This window comes from Anolis carolinensis, chromosome 1 (assembly GCF_035594765.1).
Source record: "Anolis carolinensis isolate JA03-04 chromosome 1, rAnoCar3.1.pri, whole genome shotgun sequence".
Taxonomy (NCBI): Eukaryota; Metazoa; Chordata; class Lepidosauria; order Squamata; family Dactyloidae; genus Anolis; species Anolis carolinensis.
Genome location: NC_085841.1, coordinates 119,593,638 through 119,614,685, shown reverse-complemented (window position 1 = coordinate 119,614,685; position 21,048 = coordinate 119,593,638). Strand labels below are relative to the sequence as shown.

The following is a 21,048-nucleotide window of genomic DNA, read 5'->3' as shown; positions in this document are numbered from 1 at the left end:
TCACAATAACACACATTCAAAAAATAAAAGGCGCAAAAAGAAAAAGAAAAAATTTAGAACTAAAAAACAATACTAAAACATGGTTGTTGTATGTTTTCCGGGCTGTATACTAAAACGTACTAAAACACAGTGGAGTTCTGTTCTCCCAAGAGTAACTGTAATGAAAGAAATGTATTTTTATACATCTACCATTACACATTCAATAATATAATTCTACTAATTACTAACAACTGCAATATGTTCTTCTTCTTCTGATGTAATATTGCATCATTAGATTTCTTACTGTTCAAGAAGTAAATAAATAGTTTCAAGTCTTAAGGAAAATCTTCAGCTGGTATATCCTTTAAAAGACATGATAATTTGGTACTTTGAGATAATTCAACAACCTTTTTAAAAATAATCAAGGAGGGATAAGAAAAAGTCATACCCGAAGTTCCATCTTATGCCACGGTTGTTTTTTGGGATTGATGCTATATATTTTGTTCTTCTTTGCCATAGAAACATATGCTTCATGGCCTTGTCGGAAATAGTAAACCTGGAGGATGTAACAAAAACAATAAGACTTACTTACTGTGATGGTCTATTCCAGATCACAGAAAAGGAGAAAGGAATGGATAACCTGTTATTGTCTCTCAGGTCAGGCAGAGAGTCACATGGCCTACTTTAACTTCCTGTACACCTGACTCCTTCCCCAGATAGTTTTGACACGATTATAGACACTGGTACTTGTGCATTCACAGATTTTAGTATCCACAGGGGGTCCAGGAACCAAACCCCAGTGTATACCAAGGGTCCACTGTACTAAAAAATTGAGGAGGCTCTATTAGTCCTGCATACAAACTGCCATAAATATCATACAAAACTATGAAAGGTTTTGGAAGCCTTTCTCTTCTCTGATTTAGGAACATAATATGAAACTATCCCCCAAAATAAAGAAAGGGTGTAGGGAAATCATCTACTCTTGAAAATTGCACCGCTCTAATACAACTGCATGTTTGATCACATTTCCTGCAAGGAAGCTGAAAGGGAATGTTCAGGCAGTCCTCAAGTTACACACATCCAATTTAGAAATGACTCATGGTTAAGAATGGGAGGTGGGGGAACAACAGGAAGTGAAAGAAATCTACCCCTATGAAGTGAATTCACTCTTGAAAGAGTTATCATGGGGAAAAGGTGTCTCCGCTGAAGCTTTATCACCAATCCTTGTTTCCACAACAATATGTATATGGCTGGAGTTATACGTAAAAATGTAACTGTTCTGACAAATTCAGCCTAAGAACAAATCTACAGAATCTATCTTGTTCACAACTTGGGGACAGCCTGCATACAAAAATACAAAAGAATCTTGCAATTATGATCTTGTCATACGATGGCTTGCTGGCAGGAGAAGGCTGGATACATCATCCTTCAGCACCTGTCACGACCCAGGCTGCAGAGCACCAATAACCATACACAGAGACCAGAATCTATCTAATATCTTTATTGAAGGAATATATAAAGTTAATAAAAGCAAGTGTATGAAATAGTCCAGAAATAGACCTTTCAGGAAAGGTCAAAATTAGTCCCAAGAAACAATGTCCAATATGAAATATTAAGGTCCAAAGTTGTAATCCAATAACCGAAACACTCACTTTGCCAAGCAAAGTGAGGGGAGATGACAAGGTCCTTTAGTCCATGAACTTGAGCAAGGCTAGAAAGTAACTTGATTCTTGGAACACAAAGCTTGATTCAAGGCAACAAGGAAACGAGGAGCAAGAACAAGATCCGTGGTAATTACTTGGCGAGGTCCGGGAAACAAGGCAAGATCCGGGGAGAAAAACAAGGCTGGGAACGAAGGCTTGGAACAGGAACAAAGGCTTGAGAGCAGGAGTAGCTGTCCACACACGCTGCTCCGGTAGCTGACGAATTGACTCCGCAAGATTCCTTCGGGAGCAAGGAACCTAAATAGGCCTCGTTTTCCCACCAGAGAACACTTCTCTGGGGAATCAGAAACGAAAGCCAATTTCTGTGTCCAGATGTATGACTCCCTAAAATTTCTCATGGAAGCAGGCTTAATCATCTGAATGCTTTGCTGCAATTCTCAAGCTCCTGCGATTAGCCTGCTGCACTCCTTTTTGCTGGAGATAATAATTACGGCGAGAAAAAGGGGGAGATTTTGACTCAGGGCTTGTTTGGCAGATTTCTGGAAGACAAACCTCCTGCAGGTGCAAGGGCTCCATTTCTGGCTGGGAAAGTTCCTTTTCTGGCTGAAATGGTGGAAAACCCAAGTTTTCCTCTTCATCTGTCACAACAGCACTAGGAACGGGACTACATGGCCCATGAGTCATCACACTATCCCCCTCCTCAAGCCCCCTCTCAAACTGGGACTCTCTCCCCGAGGCGCGAGGCCGCGGCTTGGCGGGATAGGTCTGATGGAAGCGGCGGGTTAAATCGGGGGCATGGACTGTGGAAGCGTCTTCCCAAGAGCGTTCCTCGGGGCCAAAACCCACCCAGTCAATGAGATATTGTAGGCGGCGGCGGTGAAAGCGAGAATCCAAAATGTCCTGAACCTCGAATTCCTCCTCCCCATCCACCAAAACAGGAGTGGGGGCCGGCCGGTCTGCATCAGGGCGCACACCATCCGTCGGAAGGAGCAGGGAGCGATGAAACACTGGATGAATGCGCATAGAGCGCGGAAGTTGGAGTTTGAAAGTCACGGGGTTAAGTTGCGCCACCACTGGATAGGGACCAATGAAACGGGCATCTAACTTCCGGCAAGGGCGATGGGAGGGCAAAAAGCGAGTGGACAGAAGAACCCGGTCTCCTACCTTGATTTCAGGGCCCGGCTGGCGATGTTTGTCAGCGTGGCGTTTATAGTCCTCCTTGGCTTGGTCCAGTTGCTGGAGCAAAAGTTGTTGCACCGCTGTGAGTTCCTGCAGCCAGTCCTCCGCTGCGGGAACTTCTGAGGTTTCAATGACAGGAGGAAAGAAACGTGGATGGAAGCCGTAGTTTGCAAAGAACGGGGTTTCTTTAGTTGAAGCCTGGACCCCATTGTTGTAGGCAAACTCTGACAGCGATAACAGGGAAGCCCAATTGTCCTGCTGGTAGTTCACATAACAGCGAAGGTATTGTTCCAAAGTGGCATTGGTACGCTCAGTTTGCCCATCCGTTTGGGGATGGTGAGCCGAAGATAAACGAGAGTCTATGCCCAATAGTTTTTGTAGTGCTTTCCAGAAACGAGAGGTGAATTGGGACCCACGGTCTGTGACCAAACTCTTGGGCAATCCATGCAATCTGAAGACATGTTGAAGGAATAAATCTGCAGTCTCTTTGGCCGTGGGAAGGCCATCACAGGGAATGAAATGGGCTAACTTGGTAAAAAGGTCCACCACCACTAGGATCGTGGTGAATCCACAGGAAGGTGGTAGATCAGTGATAAAATCCGCAGAGATTATTTCCCATGGGCGAGATGGGGTAGGGAGGGGATGCAGAAGCCCTGAGGGCTTTTCCCTTCTTGTCTTGGAGCGCTGGCATACTGGGCAGGTGTTGACATATTTTTCCACATCCTTGCGGATCTTGGGCCACCAGAAATCTCTTAGGATCAAATGCATGGTTTTGAATAGTCCGAAATGCCCTGCTGGCTTGCAGTCATGACACAGACGAAGTGCTTTTTCCCTGCCCGGTCCTGGAGGGATGTAAACATGATTTCTATAGCAAAGTAGCCCATCCTTAAGCGAAAAGGGGAAATGTAGTCCTTGGCGAAGTTGGTCCTGTGCCCAGGCATCTGCTTGCTGACTAGCCCTGATTTCCTGAGCACAAAGGGGCCCTGGAGTAGAGGGAGTTGATTCAATGGGAGTGGATTTGGTGTTTCCCACTGTGAGCGTGGCAAAGTTCTCGGGCTGTAGCAGCTGGGACTCAAAGGTCTCTTTGCGCCCTGCAGCATATTCCGGTTTCCGTGACAAAGCATCTGCTTGCTTGGTCTGGGCTGGGGTTACATAATGGATTTGGAAGTTAAAACGTTCAAAGAATAAAGCCCAGCGTTGTTGCCTCTGATTTAGCTTGCGGGCAGTTCTTAGATGCTCTAGATTCCGATGATCAGTATGGACTTCAATGGGAAATTTGGCCCCTTCTAACCAATGTCTCCAAGTTTCAAAGGCTGCCTTTATGGCTAAAAGTTCCTTTTCCCAAATAGTGTAATTTCTCTCTGGTGCGGTCAATTGACGGGAATAAAAGGCACAAGGGTGAAGATGATCTCCCACTGATTGTAGGAGTACAGCCCCAATCGCCACATCGGAGGCGTCCGCCTGCACGACAAAAGGGGTTTCAGGATCTGGGTGCTGAAGGATTGGCTGGGACGTGAATAATTTCTTTAGTTGCTGGAACCCTTTCTCTGCTTGATCTGTCCAGCGGAAGGGCTGTTTCCCACGGATGCAGCTGGTGATTGGGTCAGACCAGCGGGCAAAGTCTGGAATGAACTTGCGGTAGTAGTTCGCGAACCCCAAGAAGCGTTGCACCTCTTTCTTGTTGGTTGGCGCCCGCCATTCCAATACTGCCGCTACCTTGGCCGGGTCCATGGTGAGCCCTAGTGGCGAGACACGATAACCCAGGAAATCTACCTCTTGTAGATCAAAAGCGCATTTTTCCAGCTTGGCATAAAGTCCATGATCCCGCAATCGTTGTAACACCATTCTGACGTGGTTCTCTGAGATCTAGAAAACACCAAAAAATCGTCCAGGTAGATGATCAAGAACCGGTCTAGATAATCCTGAAAGATATCGTTGACAAAATGTTGAAACGTTGCGGGAGCTCCACATAAACCGAAATTCATGACCAGGGTTTCGAATAAACCGAATTTAGTCTGGAAGGCAGTCTTCCACTCGTCCCCTTCCCTGATGCGGACTAGATTATAAGCTCCTCGAAGATCCAGTTTGGTGTAAACCTTAGCCCCTCGAAGCCGGTCTAAGAGGTCCGAGATCAAAGGCAGGGGATACCGGTTTCGCTTAGTGATATTGTTCAATGCTCTATAGTCCACCACCAAGCGTAGGTCCCCTGACTTCTTTTTCACGAACATCACTGGGGAAGCGGCTGGGGATTGAGAGGGTCTAATAAACCCCTTGCGGAGGTTTGTCTCTAAGAACTCCCTGAGAGCTTCTTGCTCTGGTTCAGTCAGGGAGTAGAGGTGTCCTCGCGGGATCGGGGGCCCCTCCACCAAGTCAATGGCACAGTCATAAGGTCTATGAGGGGGTAGTCTCTCGGCTTCCTTTTCATTGAATACATCCCAATATTCTGAGTACTTCTTGGGCAAGGTGATGATGGGTTCAGCGTCTGTGGCATGGCAGACCTTGGCTACAAGGCAATGGTTTTGGCAATATTTTGAAGCAAACTGCAGTTCTCTGTTGGACCAGGAGATGCTTGGGTCGTGGAGTGTCAGCCATGGAATTCCCAAAATCACAGGGAAGTGGGGTACCTCGGTAACAAAGAAGGAAATCTCTTCCATGTGTTCCCTTATCCACATTCTGGTGGGTTCCGACCACTGGCTTACGGGACCTGTCTTGAGGGGACGGCCATCGATGGCTTGCACCACACGGGCGTTCTTGAAATCATGATATTGTAATCCCAGAGAGTCGGCATACTCTCTATCAATGAAATTGTTTGTGGCTCCTGAGTCTATCATGGCATGGACCATGACGGGTCCTTTTTTCACCGACCACAAGGTGACCACTAGGAGAAATAGGACCCCGGTTGGCGGCTCTTGAGTGGGGTTTTTGACCGGGTTGGCGAGCCTCTCTACGCCCGGTCGCTGGCTTCCCCCGCCGGCTGCGCGCCAGCCGCCTCAGATGTCTTCATCTCCGTGGAGGACGCCGCCGCCAGACGAGCGGCGGGCTTCCCTTTGGCTGGACACTCTCTGGCAAAGTGGCCCCCGTTTCCGCAGTACCAACAGAGATTTAGGCGTTGGCGGCGGGCCTTCTCGGCGGCATCTAGTCTGGGACGCACGTTGCCAAACTGCATTGGCACCTCCTCGCTTCCTCTGGGGTATGGGGCTGGTGGTGGGGGTCTCCACACAGGACGCGGCTGGACGCCGGTGGGGGTGGGAGGTTTCGCTCCAGCCCTACCGCTCTGGCCTCGGATCCATTGCTTTCTGTTGGCAAGCATGACTTCAGCTCGTAAACATTGATCAATGAGTGCTTCAAGAGAGTGTGGAGGATCCACCTTGGAGATTTCCTCCAGCATCTCAATGTTGAGACCCTCCCGAAATTGTCCTCTGAGGGCTACATCGTTCCAGCCGGTGTTATGGGCCAGCACTCGGAACTCGGCTATGTACTGGGACAAGGGTCTGTCTCCTTGGGAGAGGCGCCGGAGTTTGTGGCCGGCTGCCTCCAAATTGTCCTCGATCCCCCAAGTCGCCTTAAGGTGGTCCAAGAAGTGTTGGGCTGATCTTAGATGTGGGGAGGCTTGGTCGAACAGTGCCGTCGCCCAGTTGGCCGCTGGCCCGTCTAGGAGACTGTAAATCCACGCCACCTTGACGTCTTCTTGGGGAAACTCGGCAGCACGGGCCTCTAGATAAGCCTGGCATTGGCGACGGAAAACATGAACCTTAGAAGCTTCTCCAGAAAACTTGGTTGGCAACGCCATGGCCGGGAGACGGATTCCGCGCTCCTTCAAACCCCTTATTTCCCCATCCTGCGCATTGAGCTTGTCACGGATGCGGTCCACTTCGTCCTTGTCGATGGTGTAGGTGAGTGGCTGGCCACCCGGCACGGTTCCGGTAGACATTCTGGCCTAGGTTAATTGGTGCTTAGGGTGGCGGAGTCAAACTGTCACGACCCAGGCTGCAGAGCACCAATAATCATACACAGAGACCAGAATCTATCTAATATCTTTATTGAAGGAATATATAAAGTTAATAAAAGCAAGTGTATGAAATAGTCCAGAAATAGACCTTTCAGGAAAGGTCAAAATTAGTCCCAAGAAACAATGTCCAATATGAAATATTAAGGTCCAAAGTTGTAATCCAATAACCGAAACACTCACTTTGCCAAGCAAAGTGAGGGGAGATGACAAGGTCCTTTAGTCCATGAACTTGAGCAAGGCTAGAAAGTAACTTGATTCTTGGAACACAAAGCTTGATTCAAGGCAACAAGGAAACGAGGAGCAAGAACAAGATCCGTGGTAATTACTTGGCGAGGTCCGGGAAACAAGGCAAGATCCGGGGAGAAAAACAAGGCTGGGAACGAAGGCTTGGAACAGGAACAAAGGCTTGAGAGCAGGAGTAGCTGTCCACACACGCTGCTCCGGTAGCTGACGAATTGACTCCGCAAGATTCCTTCGGGAGCAAGGAACCTAAATAGGCCTCGTTTTCCCACCAGAGAACACTTCTCTGGGGAATCAGAAACGAAAGCCAATTTCTGTGTCCAGATGTATGACTCCCTAAAATTTCTCATGGAAGCAGGCTTAATCATCTGAATGCTTTGCTGCAATTCTCAAGCTCCTGCGATTAGCCTGCTGCACTCCTTTTTGCTGGAGATAATAATTACGGCGAGAAAAAGGGGGAGATTTTGACTCAGGGCTTGTTTGGCAGATTTCTGGAAGACAAACCTCCTGCAGGTGCAAGGGCTCCATTTCTGGCTGGGAAAGTTCCTTTTCTGGCTGAAATGGTGGAAAACCCAAGTTTTCCTCTTCATCTGTCACAACAGCACTAGGAACGGGACTACATGGCCCATGAGTCATCACAGCACCCCTGTTGCCAGCACCACTACTTCAGCGCCATTTTAAAAATGATATCACAATTAAAACTACTCCTTGCATATTTCTATATAATCTTATGCAAGTACCCATTTTCAAGTGAGATATAGAAGATTTTCCTAACACAATAAGATATAGGCATATGAGATATCACTTAAATTGCACTTTTGTCTTGAACTTATTAAAAAAGTAAAGTGACTAGCAAGGCAAAAACTCAAATCCACAAAATGAGAATTCAACCATGTGCATTTTGAATCTTACAGTGCATTTCACTGCCTGTTTTGATAACTGAGAAAATACCAGACTTAGAATGAAAGCCTTCCAACGCCTATATCAATTGTTCAGTTACATTTTTGGTGCTACAAGGGCTATTTTTGCAGAGATACAACCATCTCTTGATCATATAACATGTGCTCTGACCTAGCAACACTGGCTGCGGATATATTTCCAGGCCCAATTTGAAGTACTGGGATGGATGAATGGATGTGTGCATGGCTTGCTTTGAATATCTCAGGACTTGATAAGCAAGTTCTTCTACCATGAACGTGTGCACATATTCTAATATCAGCTTTTTGTTGATATCAAGTTACAATTTTCTCTCTTTCCACACATTTGGATGAGATTTGCTGATGGAATTTTACAATGTCAACAAATTAAAAGGTATCTTTTATTATAAATGACAAATAATTCAGGAATAAAGATATTTACTGTGTATTTCTAATACTGGTTAAAAAGAAGAAAAAATAAACTAACAGAACCAACAGGAGAAGGTGATAGTAAAAGAACCAAATACATGTAATTATTACTGTTGTGAATTAGTCTTCTGAGGCTGTAAGTGATAATGGAGGGATCAGGAGAGGAAGGAAGAACCCTCGCGAGGAGGGCTCGCTGGAAGATTTATACAGGAAGAGAATCAGGAAGATTGATGAGGAGTCTTCTGAGGAAGATTCATGTGGGGACTTGGGAGGGGATCTTGAGCTGGAAATGGATGCTGAGGAACCAGTGGTGACGGAGGAAGTTGGCACAGATTGGGCACGGGCTCCGGAGGATCTTGGGGATGAATCTGGGTCCATGGATGCTGTAAATGCTGGAGAGACTTGGGTATCTTCAGAAGCAGATCCCACATGGTCTGCCTGGAGGAATGAGGGTAGTTCCACAGGTGTGGATAGAGTTGGGTGTGGGCAGGATTATCTTGGCTCTGATGAGGAGTTTGGGACGCCTGATCCAAGGGCGTTGGCTGTTTGGAGCTCAGATTCTGATGAGGAGTTTGGGACACCTGATCCAAGGGTGTTAGAGGTTTGGACGCCCAAGGAAACCTAAATAAATTGGGGATGTTGGGTCACTATGCTTTGTGTGTGGCAAGGTGTTGCTGGGCGCCATTGGGTTTCTTATACGTGATTCTGAAGACTGGCTTGGGACTGCAACAGATGTAAGTTTGTTCCGGGTTATTCTGCAACGGAGGGCTGGAATTGTGTGGGTTTCCCTGGACTTGCATTAGCTGCTGTTCACCTCCGTTGTCTTGGCTCTTGGTGCCATTCCATGATGTGGACCTTCTAGTGATGACTTCACCCCTTGGACCTTGGACTGGAATTCAACTCGGCTTATCTCTTTGCTCCCAAACTCAGCTTGGCGTCGTTCCTATCTTTGTGGCTGTCTACTGTTGCTGACTACTGGCTTTGTTTCCGATCCTGACGCATTCTCTTTATCCCGACTTTGGACCGGCTTGACTATGTTACAGCGTTCTGCTCCTTTAACTCCTGGCTCAGCGTTTGTCTCTCCAGCGGTTTGCCGCTAACTCTTCGTGTCTTCCAGTTTCGTTTGTTTTTGCCGCTCACAGCAAAGAGCTTTTTAACTGTTTGCCTTTGTTTGTTTTGCCATTTTAAGCCCGTTTTGAGCTTTTGGGCTGAGTTCAAGTATTCTATGTTAAATCCGGATTATAGCTCTGGTTAATCCGGATTATATGCCAATTAATGCTTTTGGCGTTTTTCCTGCTTTGACTGCCTAATAACACTGAAGATTAAGTGTTTCAAGTCTCTAAATAATTTACTGAACTATTTTTGGACTATTACTTTAATAAACTATATTTTGGCTCTCAGTTGGCGTCTGACCTTTGACAATTACACATACACATATTCTGAGCTATAGGAAATAGGCCTAAAATTCAGTATCTCCTTACATGAAACATAATAATTTTGAAACAGGTTTTGTTTATTTTATAGACCATCTAATTATAAGACAGACTGGTAGTGCAATCTAAAATAACACCACAAGCAAGCCTAGAAAGTAATACAGAAAATGAAATACCTCGTCTCCCATTTGTGGTACAAATGGACATCGGCGGGGGAAAGGATCTGTAATCCATACTGATGGCAGCCATTCTTCCAATGTCAAGCCATTTTCTGATAACACTCCCACAGGCAACCTCTAAAGAAATCCCACATAAATCTAAGTTACATGTAGCACTTTAAGAAACTGTCTTGAGGGTATCATTTACACCCAAACTCTTACAGAAAACTACAGTTCATTTGTACTCTGATTAGACCTCCATTTGTCATTGCATACTACTTTCCAGGCTATTCCAAAGAGCTTTTTGACTGTCTGCATAGGTGCAAAACTATTATCTTTAGCAACTATTAATTTGTTTAGATTTTCTTAATGGTGGTGCCGCAGTAATTTTTAATAAAATTGATTTAATTTTGAATTGAAACAATAAAGAAGGAAGTGATGGGACTAATGAACGAAAATGACAAAATATGTTCTAACCTATGACTTTATTACAGATGAACACCCAAAGCAGCATGTCTTAAAAAGTTAACATCTCCCACAAACAATTCCAGTTTGAAAATAATATAAGCACATGGTTTTTATGGATGATTTTAAGCTGTAATCATTCATATTAATTTAATGCTAATGCCAAAGGAGACATTAAACAATATTATGATTAAGAACAAATACTGATCAAATCTTGCTAAGAAAACCTTATGGTAGGTTCGCTTTAGGGTTGTTATACATCAGAAATGACTTGAAAGTTCACAAACAACATTACCAAGAAACATTTTAAAAAGTGAGTTGTTTTGTAAACATAATACAACCTTTTGTTTTCTCTCTTTGGGTTTCTTTTTCTTTGGTGACGTTGGACCATCTTTGTCTTCAATACCTTTCTTTCTTTCTTTTCTGATTTGCTTTTGCCTTTGTTTTTCAGGACCCTCCTCATCTTCTGAACTGCTCTCTACTTTCTTTGTCTTGATTTTAGGAACTTTCTTTGGTGGCTGCAGATTAATTCCAGCATCTGCTGTCCAGTCAGAATAATCACTAGAATAATCACTGGGACAGAAAAATACAATAATATAATTGTGTATATAAAACAATGAGTAGAAGCAGATTTCAAGAACAAACGTTACCTAATTATAACATATTCAACACTTTCATTTCCATATAGCAGTTTTATATATAAAACTGTCTATACTGTCCATTTTAAAATATTTAATCACAAATTAATTATAAAATTAAGACTAGATCATAGCAATAGCTGCGTACATGCAAGGAATAGAATTCAGGACAGCAATATGACTCATGAAAACACCACACCTAATAACTTCCCTATCTTCAAAATGAACTCTGAAGGGAGATGAGGGCAGTCACTTGAAAGACAGAGGTGTTTTTCCTATTTATATGCAGCCCTTGCATTCTGGTATATAAGTTCTCTGGAGAATTCCCTCTTCTGTCTAAATCTTATTTTTACTTTCACCCCCAGAAATGTCTTTCAATTTAGTATTTTTCTGCATATTTTCCTGCTTTATTGTCATTGCTATTATTATATTCTAATCTATTTAAACAATATAGTGTGTGTGTGTGTATGTGTGTCTATATACATATACACACACACACACACACACACACACACATCTTACAGATCATTTAAATATAAACAACTTGCATCTTCACATTCAGTCACTTACCTAGAACTACCATCACTGTGCCATGCCTTTCCTTCATCTTCAGATGTTGCACCGCTGGCAACAACAACTTCTCCCTCCTGAGAACCAGACAGTATGTTATTTAAGGTGGATTTTGCCTACATTAGCAGTAACAAATACTCGCAATTGTGTCCATATATCTCCTAATATGACACATTTTAGTTTTTTCATTAACCTTTCACAACTTTATTAGAAATGAAGACTCAAGTTATTATGTGATCCTGCTCAATGAGAATATTCAATATTATTTTTGAAAGGTGAGAGTACACATATATCCTAATTCATTACCACAAATCTATAGCAAAGGCAAAATGTAGTCCTTCCTAAAAGTAAGGAGATAAGTATCTCCCTGCTATGATAGCATTTGAGTCCCCTCAGAGAGATAGGGCGGAATACAAATAAAGTTTATATTATATTATTATAAAACAGATTTCTTTTGCTCCAAAGAAGGTCCTAAAGCCTTTATTCCAACATTAATTCAAGACTCCTTTAAATACAAGGGTATCCAATTGAAAGCATGATGGGCAACTTTTGACATCTGGGGACCATTTCTGCCTTTTCCCAAATCCTGAAAGGCCACCTCCCAACCTCACATTCTCCTATGGCACATCATGCCCTTTGATGAACGTGATTTGCAATTTTATGAAGAATCTGGCCCACTCAGGAGAGTCAGATCCATGGTTTGTGTGCACCTACAGATTTAATTTAGATATCCAAGCTTTAGGAAGTAAGGCAGGAAGTAAGACTTTGGGTCAAGGGCACCTTCTTTGGAGCAAAAGAGCAAAGAGTATACCCAGAGATACCTAATTTGCCATAGTGACACAGATATTAGTTGTTTCCTTTTGGATTAAAACAGTACATTTGACATCATAGCTTTTAAAACTTAGACTAGTTTAAAGTGGCGTGGTTAAACTGATGGCCAGGACTGGTTACAGGGAGTAGGAAAGTTCCTTGGTATACCAGCCTCTCGGGCTACCTGTATGTTTCCAGACACAACTGAAAATTCTAGTCAGTCTTCATAACCCTGTACAGCCCCAGTTTAGGCTGTCTTAGGTATTGTGTGCTTCCACTAAAGTCTTCTGATGCTTCAGCCTTACTACCTTCTAATGATTGCAGGTTGTGATGTGAATGAGGTGGCTGCTCTTATGTTTCCTATCAAAGAAAGACCTTTCTCTTTGGCAACAGACTTTTCTTGCTGTGGAAAGTGATGCAAACCGGCTAGTTGCTGTATTTTATTTTACTAGTATGTTCTGGAATTCTGTTCTATATTGTAAGGTATTTATCTATTTTATGTTTTAACTGAGGTTGCTCTGATTCCCATTTATAGAAAAAGCAGAATATGGATCAAAGCACACAAATCAATATTTATGCCAGGAAAATAAGATTTATTCACCCAACCAATCCCTTTACATTTTAAAGTCTCAGAGCTCAAGACCTTGATGCCACCATGCAACAGATAAAGCAATTGCACTTACATATTTGTAAATTGCACTTAGATATTATGAAATATTTTTGTATATGCAATAGTTTTAAAATTCAATGGCAAATAAATTACCTAAATGAAGAGCTATGGAATGCTTTGGGGCTATCAAATACATTAGCAGCAAACTTGTTTTTGAGTATTGGCATTAGCCAAAATGGCACCATCAATTGCCAAGGTAGTCAGGTGAAATGTTACTACCTGAAGCTCCCTCTCTCCCCTGCAAAAATGCTTAAATGAAATATAGCTTAGCGTCTTACCTCTGATGAACTGCTTCCATTTTCCATATCTTCATTTGGCCTTGGAGTTTCTTCCAATGCATATCTAGTACGGTAATTATGTGGGTTGGCCTGTTGTTTTTTCGAATCACCAATATCTAATATATGATCATTAGTATGATTCTATAAAAACATAAAATAACTATTATGAGAAACACATGCCATAACTTGAAATTAAATTTTATGCACAATGATAACATGAACATTATTTTTTAAATATGGTAATGTGCTACATTCTGTGTAATATAGACGACAAGGATGAACCACTGACAACACATTATCCAAACATATAAGAAGAAATAAAACATATGTGTTGCAGAGAACTGGTAAAACATATGCTTGCATGCAAAAGATCCCATATACAATCACCAGAAATGCTAGGTACAGCTGGGAAAGAATACTGGGTGAAATGCTAGGCAGACAATGCCAGTCAGGGCAGGTATTTCTGAATTACAGTAGATGTGATCAGTAGGGTCTGTTTCCTATACTTTTATGTTAATGTTGCTGTCTGAATATTCAAAGGTTTGAAATCACCAGATAGACTCACACTGATTGAAATGCAGTATAGTTACATAAATATTTGTGTGAACGGAATCTGCCACTCTAAAATAAATTCATGAACAATTCTACTTTTTATTAAATACATATTTTTATTGTGTGTTATAATTTATATGATGACACCATAGATGAAAATATAGAAACAGATTGGATTAGCTAGAACAAATAAAAAGATACAACCAACACATCCAGTCCCACTTCTTCAAGAATCCTATACAACACATCAGGCTGGAGAAATTTAGAAAATATCCACCAGAACTGGACCATGAAGTGCTGAAGGTTCAACTACTACACTGTTCAAACATAAGGCACATAAAACAAAGGAGATTCAAGTAACCTTATCCATAATGTGAGAAGCAAACTAGTGACAATATACTATTATCTTCCCATCAGCCAAAATAAAAATTAATCCTCCAACCATACTGATCATCAAGAGAATAGATTCTAAGAGTATACCTAGCACAAGCTTGAATTAATCATTATACTTCCACCAGCAATAACACTCTAGTTGTCAACAGTGCCATTTCACTGCTGCCTGCACCTCAAACCATCTATAAGCTAGCTGAGCTCTGGAAGCAGGTTAAAAGGTATTCCAGAAAAAAGTTATCAATTGCCAGGGTCATTCTCCAATCCAGACATCAATTAGGGCTTCAGCAAAACTCCAAAATTTTCAAGAATCTCCTAAAAACATTTAGATATTGTTTCATTGTCTCGATCTTCCTATAAGGAAGAATCATCTTTCAGCTATTGAATAAGCACTAGAAAAATATTATTACAGATTATATACAATGAAATCACTGCAGTAACTCTTAAAAATTTGTCTTCAAGGCACAATGCCAGAGATGCAAATAAACCAAAGCTATTCTCACCTAATTTTTAAAAACACACATCAGTAATTAACACTGATACAGTATAATGATCTAGCTCATACATTGCTACAGTATCTCTAGCTTTCCATAAATTTGCTTTTATGTGAATAAAATGTTGCTCTGTTTTAACTTTACTCTATGGCTCAACACAGTTCTACTGCAGAATTATTCCTGCTAATGCTAATAGGGTTTGCCTCTAAGTAACTGTCTTAAGGATTCCTGCCTTCATGAAACTGCATTATAAAAAATAGAGTGCCGCATACCTTCGGCAAAGGAGGTGTTTTATTCTCTCTTGCAACATGGCTTACAACATGCTTTCTTTTCTCTTCTGACCTGTATATCTTTATTTCTTCTTCTCCCTTAGCCGTTCGCCATTCTTCCTGTCGACTACAAAAGAAATCAATATGAACTTATTTCACACGATACTTCTATGTAAATTAATTACAAGTTTCAAATTTTTGCAAACCAAAACCATGTACACTCCCATTTGTTTTTATTAAACAAATTAACAGTAAGTCTAGAAATGCAAATGTACAGGTTTCAAGCTATAAATGCTATATTTACCTGGCTACTCCTGCTGTCAGCTCCGGCACAACAACCCTTCGACTCCATGCCACTAGGTCCCTTTCAGTAGCTATTTCACTTCTTGGCGCATTGCTATGCATCTGCCGTACTCCCTCAATTTGTCCACTGCGTCTTAATCCCACATTTGGTGGTGAATGAACTTCTGAAGTGGTGGTTACAGAGCCTATAAAAATTATCAACCAACATTCTTACTGATGATGCAGAGAAACTGAGATAAAATAAGAGATAAGTATAAAGTTAGTAACTTGGATCATGTGACCAAATCTGACGAATAGAACTTTAGAAAGGGAAAGGTGCCACTTTCCCATTTCTCTTGCACCTACTGAAAATTGCTCCAGACTGTTCAAAAACCTTCTGGAATAGCACTGGAAGTAGCACCAGGGTGCAGTCCTATGCAAAAATTGTCTTACTACTTCTGTTACTAGAAGACACTGTTGCATTAGAGCTCCTTCTTTAAGTGGAAAATGTTCTTCTGTTTAAAAAGCCATTCAGGATTGAAGTCTATATGATCACATATACATGCAAACGCCATACCACCCAGGGGTCATACTTCTCATAGCCATTTAAGAACATATTGCTCAGGGTTCAGACTGTTTGGCAAATTAAACCATATACGGACAGGTTATGAATCCACAGTATTGAAACCTTCTTTATATTTCCTTGATAATTTTCATAACTGATTAATCCACAAAAATGTTTTATTATTGGAAAGTAACTGTAAAAGGAGGGAGCGAGAATGAGGTGGTATGCAAATACTGCATTTTGATAAATACAATATGCTGAATGTATGTCATAATCAGGTTCTTACTATTAAGCTGTTGAAATAAAAGTTTTTTTACCCCTTCCAATTCTGTTAATATTGCTAGTTCCAGCCTCTCCAGATCGCCTCTGGTCTTGCTCTTGTTGAAGTCGTTGTATCATACTGTCCAAAGGGCTAACTTGTTGACTCAAAACTTGGTTCAGTCCTATGGAAAAAAGGACTTGTGTTTAGTTCTTCAGCAGATCTAAAGAGATCAATTTATGCACTCTAAAGTACAAAAATATATAAATGTGCATTCCTGAATAAGTTATATACTATATAGATCATAATATGTTATTTTTACATAATATAGTACTGTGCACTTCAAGAAAACTATGAAATTCCAGGTAATGTTGAGGTTGGGCACACCTGAGGAAGTTACCCCCATTTGAGGAATAAGTTGCTCCTCTCGACAGTTCTCACGTCCTGGAACTAATCTTTGATATCTTGATGGATGAGGATTACCATCAACATCAACCAAAAATGGGGGAGGCATGAGGTGCGGTGCTTGCTGTGTCTGTTCATCCAGCACAAAGTTGTTGGCATCACGGATAAGAGGCCGATAATCACTGTGAAAGAACATCTGATCTGCTATCTGTAAATAAAATTATAGACAAAACTGGATGTAGATTAGAATTTAGAATTTTATAACAATGCAAACTTAGCTGCAAAACTGGAGAAATTAGAAGTGATGTCTATCAGGATTATTACTATTATTATTATTATTATTATTATTGACACGACATAGTCTGACACAGCAAACAAGATAGATATGCTGGATTTCGTATCACAAGTCGAACACTTCCCAAGCGTTTAGGACTGTGGGATGTATTTTCGGATGATGCGAGCAGATCCCAGTAGGGTGTCCTTTTGCAGTTGGCAATGTCTATTGTTTCCAAATGCTGGCTGAGATCTTTTGGCATGGCACCCAATGTGCCCATCACCACCGGGACCACCTGTACTGGTTTCTCCTAGAGTCTTTGAAGTTCAATCTTGAGGTCCTGATAGTGGCTGATTTTTTCCTGTTGTTTTTCGTCAATGCGACTGTCACCTGGGATGGCGACAACAATGATCCAAACCTTTTTCTTTTCCACAACTGTGAGGTCTGGTGTGTTGTGTTCCAGAACTTTGTCAGTCTGGATTTGGAAGTCCCACAGTATCTTCGCGTGTTCATTTTCCATTACCTTTGCAGGTTTGTGATCCCACCAATTCTTTACTGCTGGGAGGTGGTACTTGAGGCAATAGTTCCAATGAATCATTTGGGCCACATAGTTGTGCCTCTGTTTGTAGTCAGTCTGTGCGATTTTCTTACAGCAGCTGAGGATGTGATCAATGATTTCATCAGCTTCCTTGCATAGTCTGATGCATAGTCATCAGCTGATTTTTCGATCTTGGCCTTAATTGCATTTGTTCTGATGGCTTGCTCCTGAGCTGCAAGGATCAGGTCTTCTGTCTCCTTCAGTGTCCCATTTGTGAGCCATAGCCAGGTCTTCTCCTTATCAGCTTTTCCTTCAATTTTGTTAAGGAATTTTCCATGCAATGTTCTGTTGTACCAGCTGTCAGCTCTAGTTTGTAGTGCGGTTTTCTTGTACTGGTTTTTTGTCTGCTGTACTTTGAGGAGTTTCTGATTTTGACTTCAATCAAAGCAGGTTCTTCACTTTGCTTTACATATTCTGCCAGGGCATGTTCTTCTTCTTTGACTGCTTGTTTTACTTGTAAGAGTCCTCTGCCACCAGATCTTCTAGGCAGATATAGCCGGTCAACATCACTGCGAGGGTGCAGTGAATGATGAATGGTCATGAATTTTCTTGTTTTTCTGTCCAAATTGTCCAGTTCCACCTGTGTCCAGTTTATGATGTCAGCAATGTATCTTATGAAAGGTTTGGCCCAGGTGTTTATGGCCTTGATGGTGTTTTCTCCATTGAGCTTGCTTTTGAGAATTATTATTATTATTATTATTATTGCCCCACTTTATCTCTCCGGAAGGAGACTCAAAGCGTTTTAACATAAAAGCATTAGCATACCATTTAAAATATACAAATATACAATAATTAAATCAGAATTAAATATAAACAGTATAAAAATGTCTGTTAAAAACCATTACATCATATTCAAAGTTAAAAAAACTCAGCACCATCTGAATTGATCTTAAAAACCTTCTTCATTAAAATAATAAGGTTTTGGTCTGCTGATGGACGGACAGCAGGGAAGGGACCATTCTGGCCTCTCTGGGCAGGGGGTTCCAGAGTCAAGGGGTAGCCACTAAGAAGGCCCTCTCTCCCGTTCCCACCAACTTAGCTTGAAGATCTCAGGGACCAGGCAGGTCAGCCAAATAGCCTGGACCCGAACTGTCTAGGGCTTTAAAGGTCATAGCCAGCACTTTGAATTGTGCTCAGAAACAAACAAGCAGCCAATGGAGCTGCTGCAATAGGAGGTGGGGGGGGGGAGGGTCTGCTCCCTGTAGCCAGCCCGTTAGCAACCTGGCTGCAGCTCTTTGGACCAGATGAAATTTCCAAGCACTCTTCAGAGGCAGCCCCACGCATTACAGTAATCCAGATGGGATGCAACTAAGGCATGTACCACCATGGCCAGATCTGGATTTTTCAAGACATGGGCACAGTTGGCACACAAGTTTTAATTGTGTAAAGACCCTCCTGGCCACTGACGACACCTGGGCCTCCAGGTTTAATACTGAGTCCAGGAGGACCCCCAAACTGCAGGCATGAGTCTTCAGGAGGAGCATGATCCCTATTCCCTGGTCTGCCTTCCAACTGACCAGGACCAACTCTGCCTTTTCTGGATAAAGTTTCAATATATTTTCTCTCATCCAGTCCATTATTGATTACAGGCACTGGTTTAGAATCAGGACAGCTTCCTTGGTGTTAGGTGGAAAGTAGTGGTAGAATTGAGTGTCATTGGCATAAAATTTCAGTTAGCAATTTATTTGCCATAAAACTGAAATTAACGTTAATGGTTAAAATCAACAAAGATGAAGTGGATAGTCATAAACATCTCTAGCTGCCCAAACATCCCTATCAGCTGTAATATTTACTATTTATCTTCCATTAAATAATATTAGTTCCCAAAAAAAATTCATTTGCTATCAATTCCAGCCAAAGCAGCCAGTGATTAGGACAAGAGTAATACAGTTGGCACTCCACATATGTGGCTATTACTTTTGCAGATTTGAATGTTCATTGATTTAATTAATATGATCTCCCTAGATCCTCCAGTATGACTTTCAACAGAGGCTGACTCCCTGGAGAACCTAGGGATTCCTAGAAAGATATTATGTCAAATAAAAAAGTGCTGTTTTATTTGCAGTTTTTCTATTTTCGCAAGAGTCCTGCACCTCTAACCCCAGTCAATGTAGAGGGCTGAATGTAGTTCACTGATATCCAGAGAGCAATGAGTTTCCACTCACATAGTTCCTCAATTATGAAATGAAACTATATGGCTTAGGCGATAGCAGACCATTTAAATGAATAATGATCTTCCAAAAATCCCCCAAGAGCGAAAGTATCCCCAATTCATTTTGTCAAATAGCCTTCATCATGGTGGACAAAGAAAAAATAGGCTGAATGATATGCTTTGTTTCTTTAGTATTTTGTTTTCATCGTATTTATCTCTTAAATGTCCATTTTAGAGAAGTCATTAAGCAACCACGAACTACAGAAACATCTCTCAGGTGCTTTAGGTGCAAACTGCAACCCTCTCCCCCCCCTCCAAAAACCTAATATTCCAACACGACTTCAACATGGTTCAGAAACTACCAGTTAAACAAATTTAGCTACCTTATCATATTTACTGCTGGAGCCAAAGCCAAAGATCAAAAGATGACCATGCGAGTCTGTACAAGCAAAATGCTGGCCGTCAGGAGAACACTTGCAGTCAAACACTGCCCCATGTCCTTGCCCTTCAATCTGAAATATAGCAGCAAACAAATTAACAGAATACTAGTGATCTGCAGTATTAATTTCCTATTTTTAAGAAAAGAAATACAGATAGGAATGATTTTTGGCATGTCATTTTTTTCATATCATTTGTAAACAACATCAGGTAAATAGTTAATGATTCATGCTACATTTTTTATCTCATGACATTTTAAAATATCAAGTAATTTCATTAAGTTCATACTACTTTTAAGAATATTTTTCCTCTACTGTACTTGGTACAAATTGTAACTCTGAAGATGTTTTTCTAACAAGTCTCACTGACTTTATATATGAGTAGACATGTTCAAGTCTATTAATTTAACTGTCAAAATACAAATTTTAAGCAAGATTATACTCCACCAAATATCAGCAGAACACTTTCCTATAGTCCAGTGGTTCTCAACTTGTGGGTCCCCAGATGTTTTGGCTTTCAACTCCCAGAAATCCTGACAGCTGATAAACTGGCTGGAATTTCTGAGAGTTGTGGGCCAAAACACCTGAGGACCCACAGGTTGAAAATCACTGCTGTAGTCTCTCCTAAGTCCTAGGTAACATTTATAGTTTCTCCTCATAGACAATAATATACACACAGATTCTAGTTAGTAATAGTTATTGACCTTCCCAGTTTACTCTACTTGGTATTGAATGGTATCACACTCATTTCTTATTCCAAGAAATAAACTACATAGATTCCATAGAAAGCTGCTGAGCGAAACCCAAGCACGGTATTAGCTTGTTTGCAACCCATCTAAAGAACGGCAAATATTTTTAAAAGAATTTTACCTGATACTCATTTTCTGTTTTCCACTTCCATTAATCCAGAACAATTGGGTTTTTGTTTTTCC

At 41.5% G+C, this 21,048-nt stretch overlaps 1 protein-coding gene across 3 annotated transcripts in view; it reads right to left on the bottom strand.

Annotated features, from left to right (window-relative positions):
- phip (pleckstrin homology domain interacting protein) overlaps positions 1-21,048 on the bottom strand; it is a 90,336-nt gene that overhangs the window by 29,941 nt on the left and 39,347 nt on the right. For all 3 annotated transcript variants that reach the window (XM_008121974.3, XM_008121977.3, XM_008121982.3), the window contains exons 16-25: positions 20,063-20,191; positions 16,638-16,863; positions 16,309-16,434; positions 15,449-15,632; positions 15,148-15,271; positions 13,440-13,580; positions 11,682-11,758; positions 10,815-11,046; positions 10,027-10,146; positions 428-535 (exon numbers count right to left, since the gene is read on the bottom strand). In XM_008121974.3, coding sequence (XP_008120181.1) covers positions 428-535; positions 10,027-10,146; positions 10,815-11,046; positions 11,682-11,758; positions 13,440-13,580; positions 15,148-15,271; positions 15,449-15,632; positions 16,309-16,434; positions 16,638-16,863; positions 20,063-20,191 — 1,467 coding nt within the window. The remainder of the gene's footprint in view (positions 1-427; positions 536-10,026; positions 10,147-10,814; positions 11,047-11,681; positions 11,759-13,439; positions 13,581-15,147; positions 15,272-15,448; positions 15,633-16,308; positions 16,435-16,637; positions 16,864-20,062; positions 20,192-21,048) is intronic.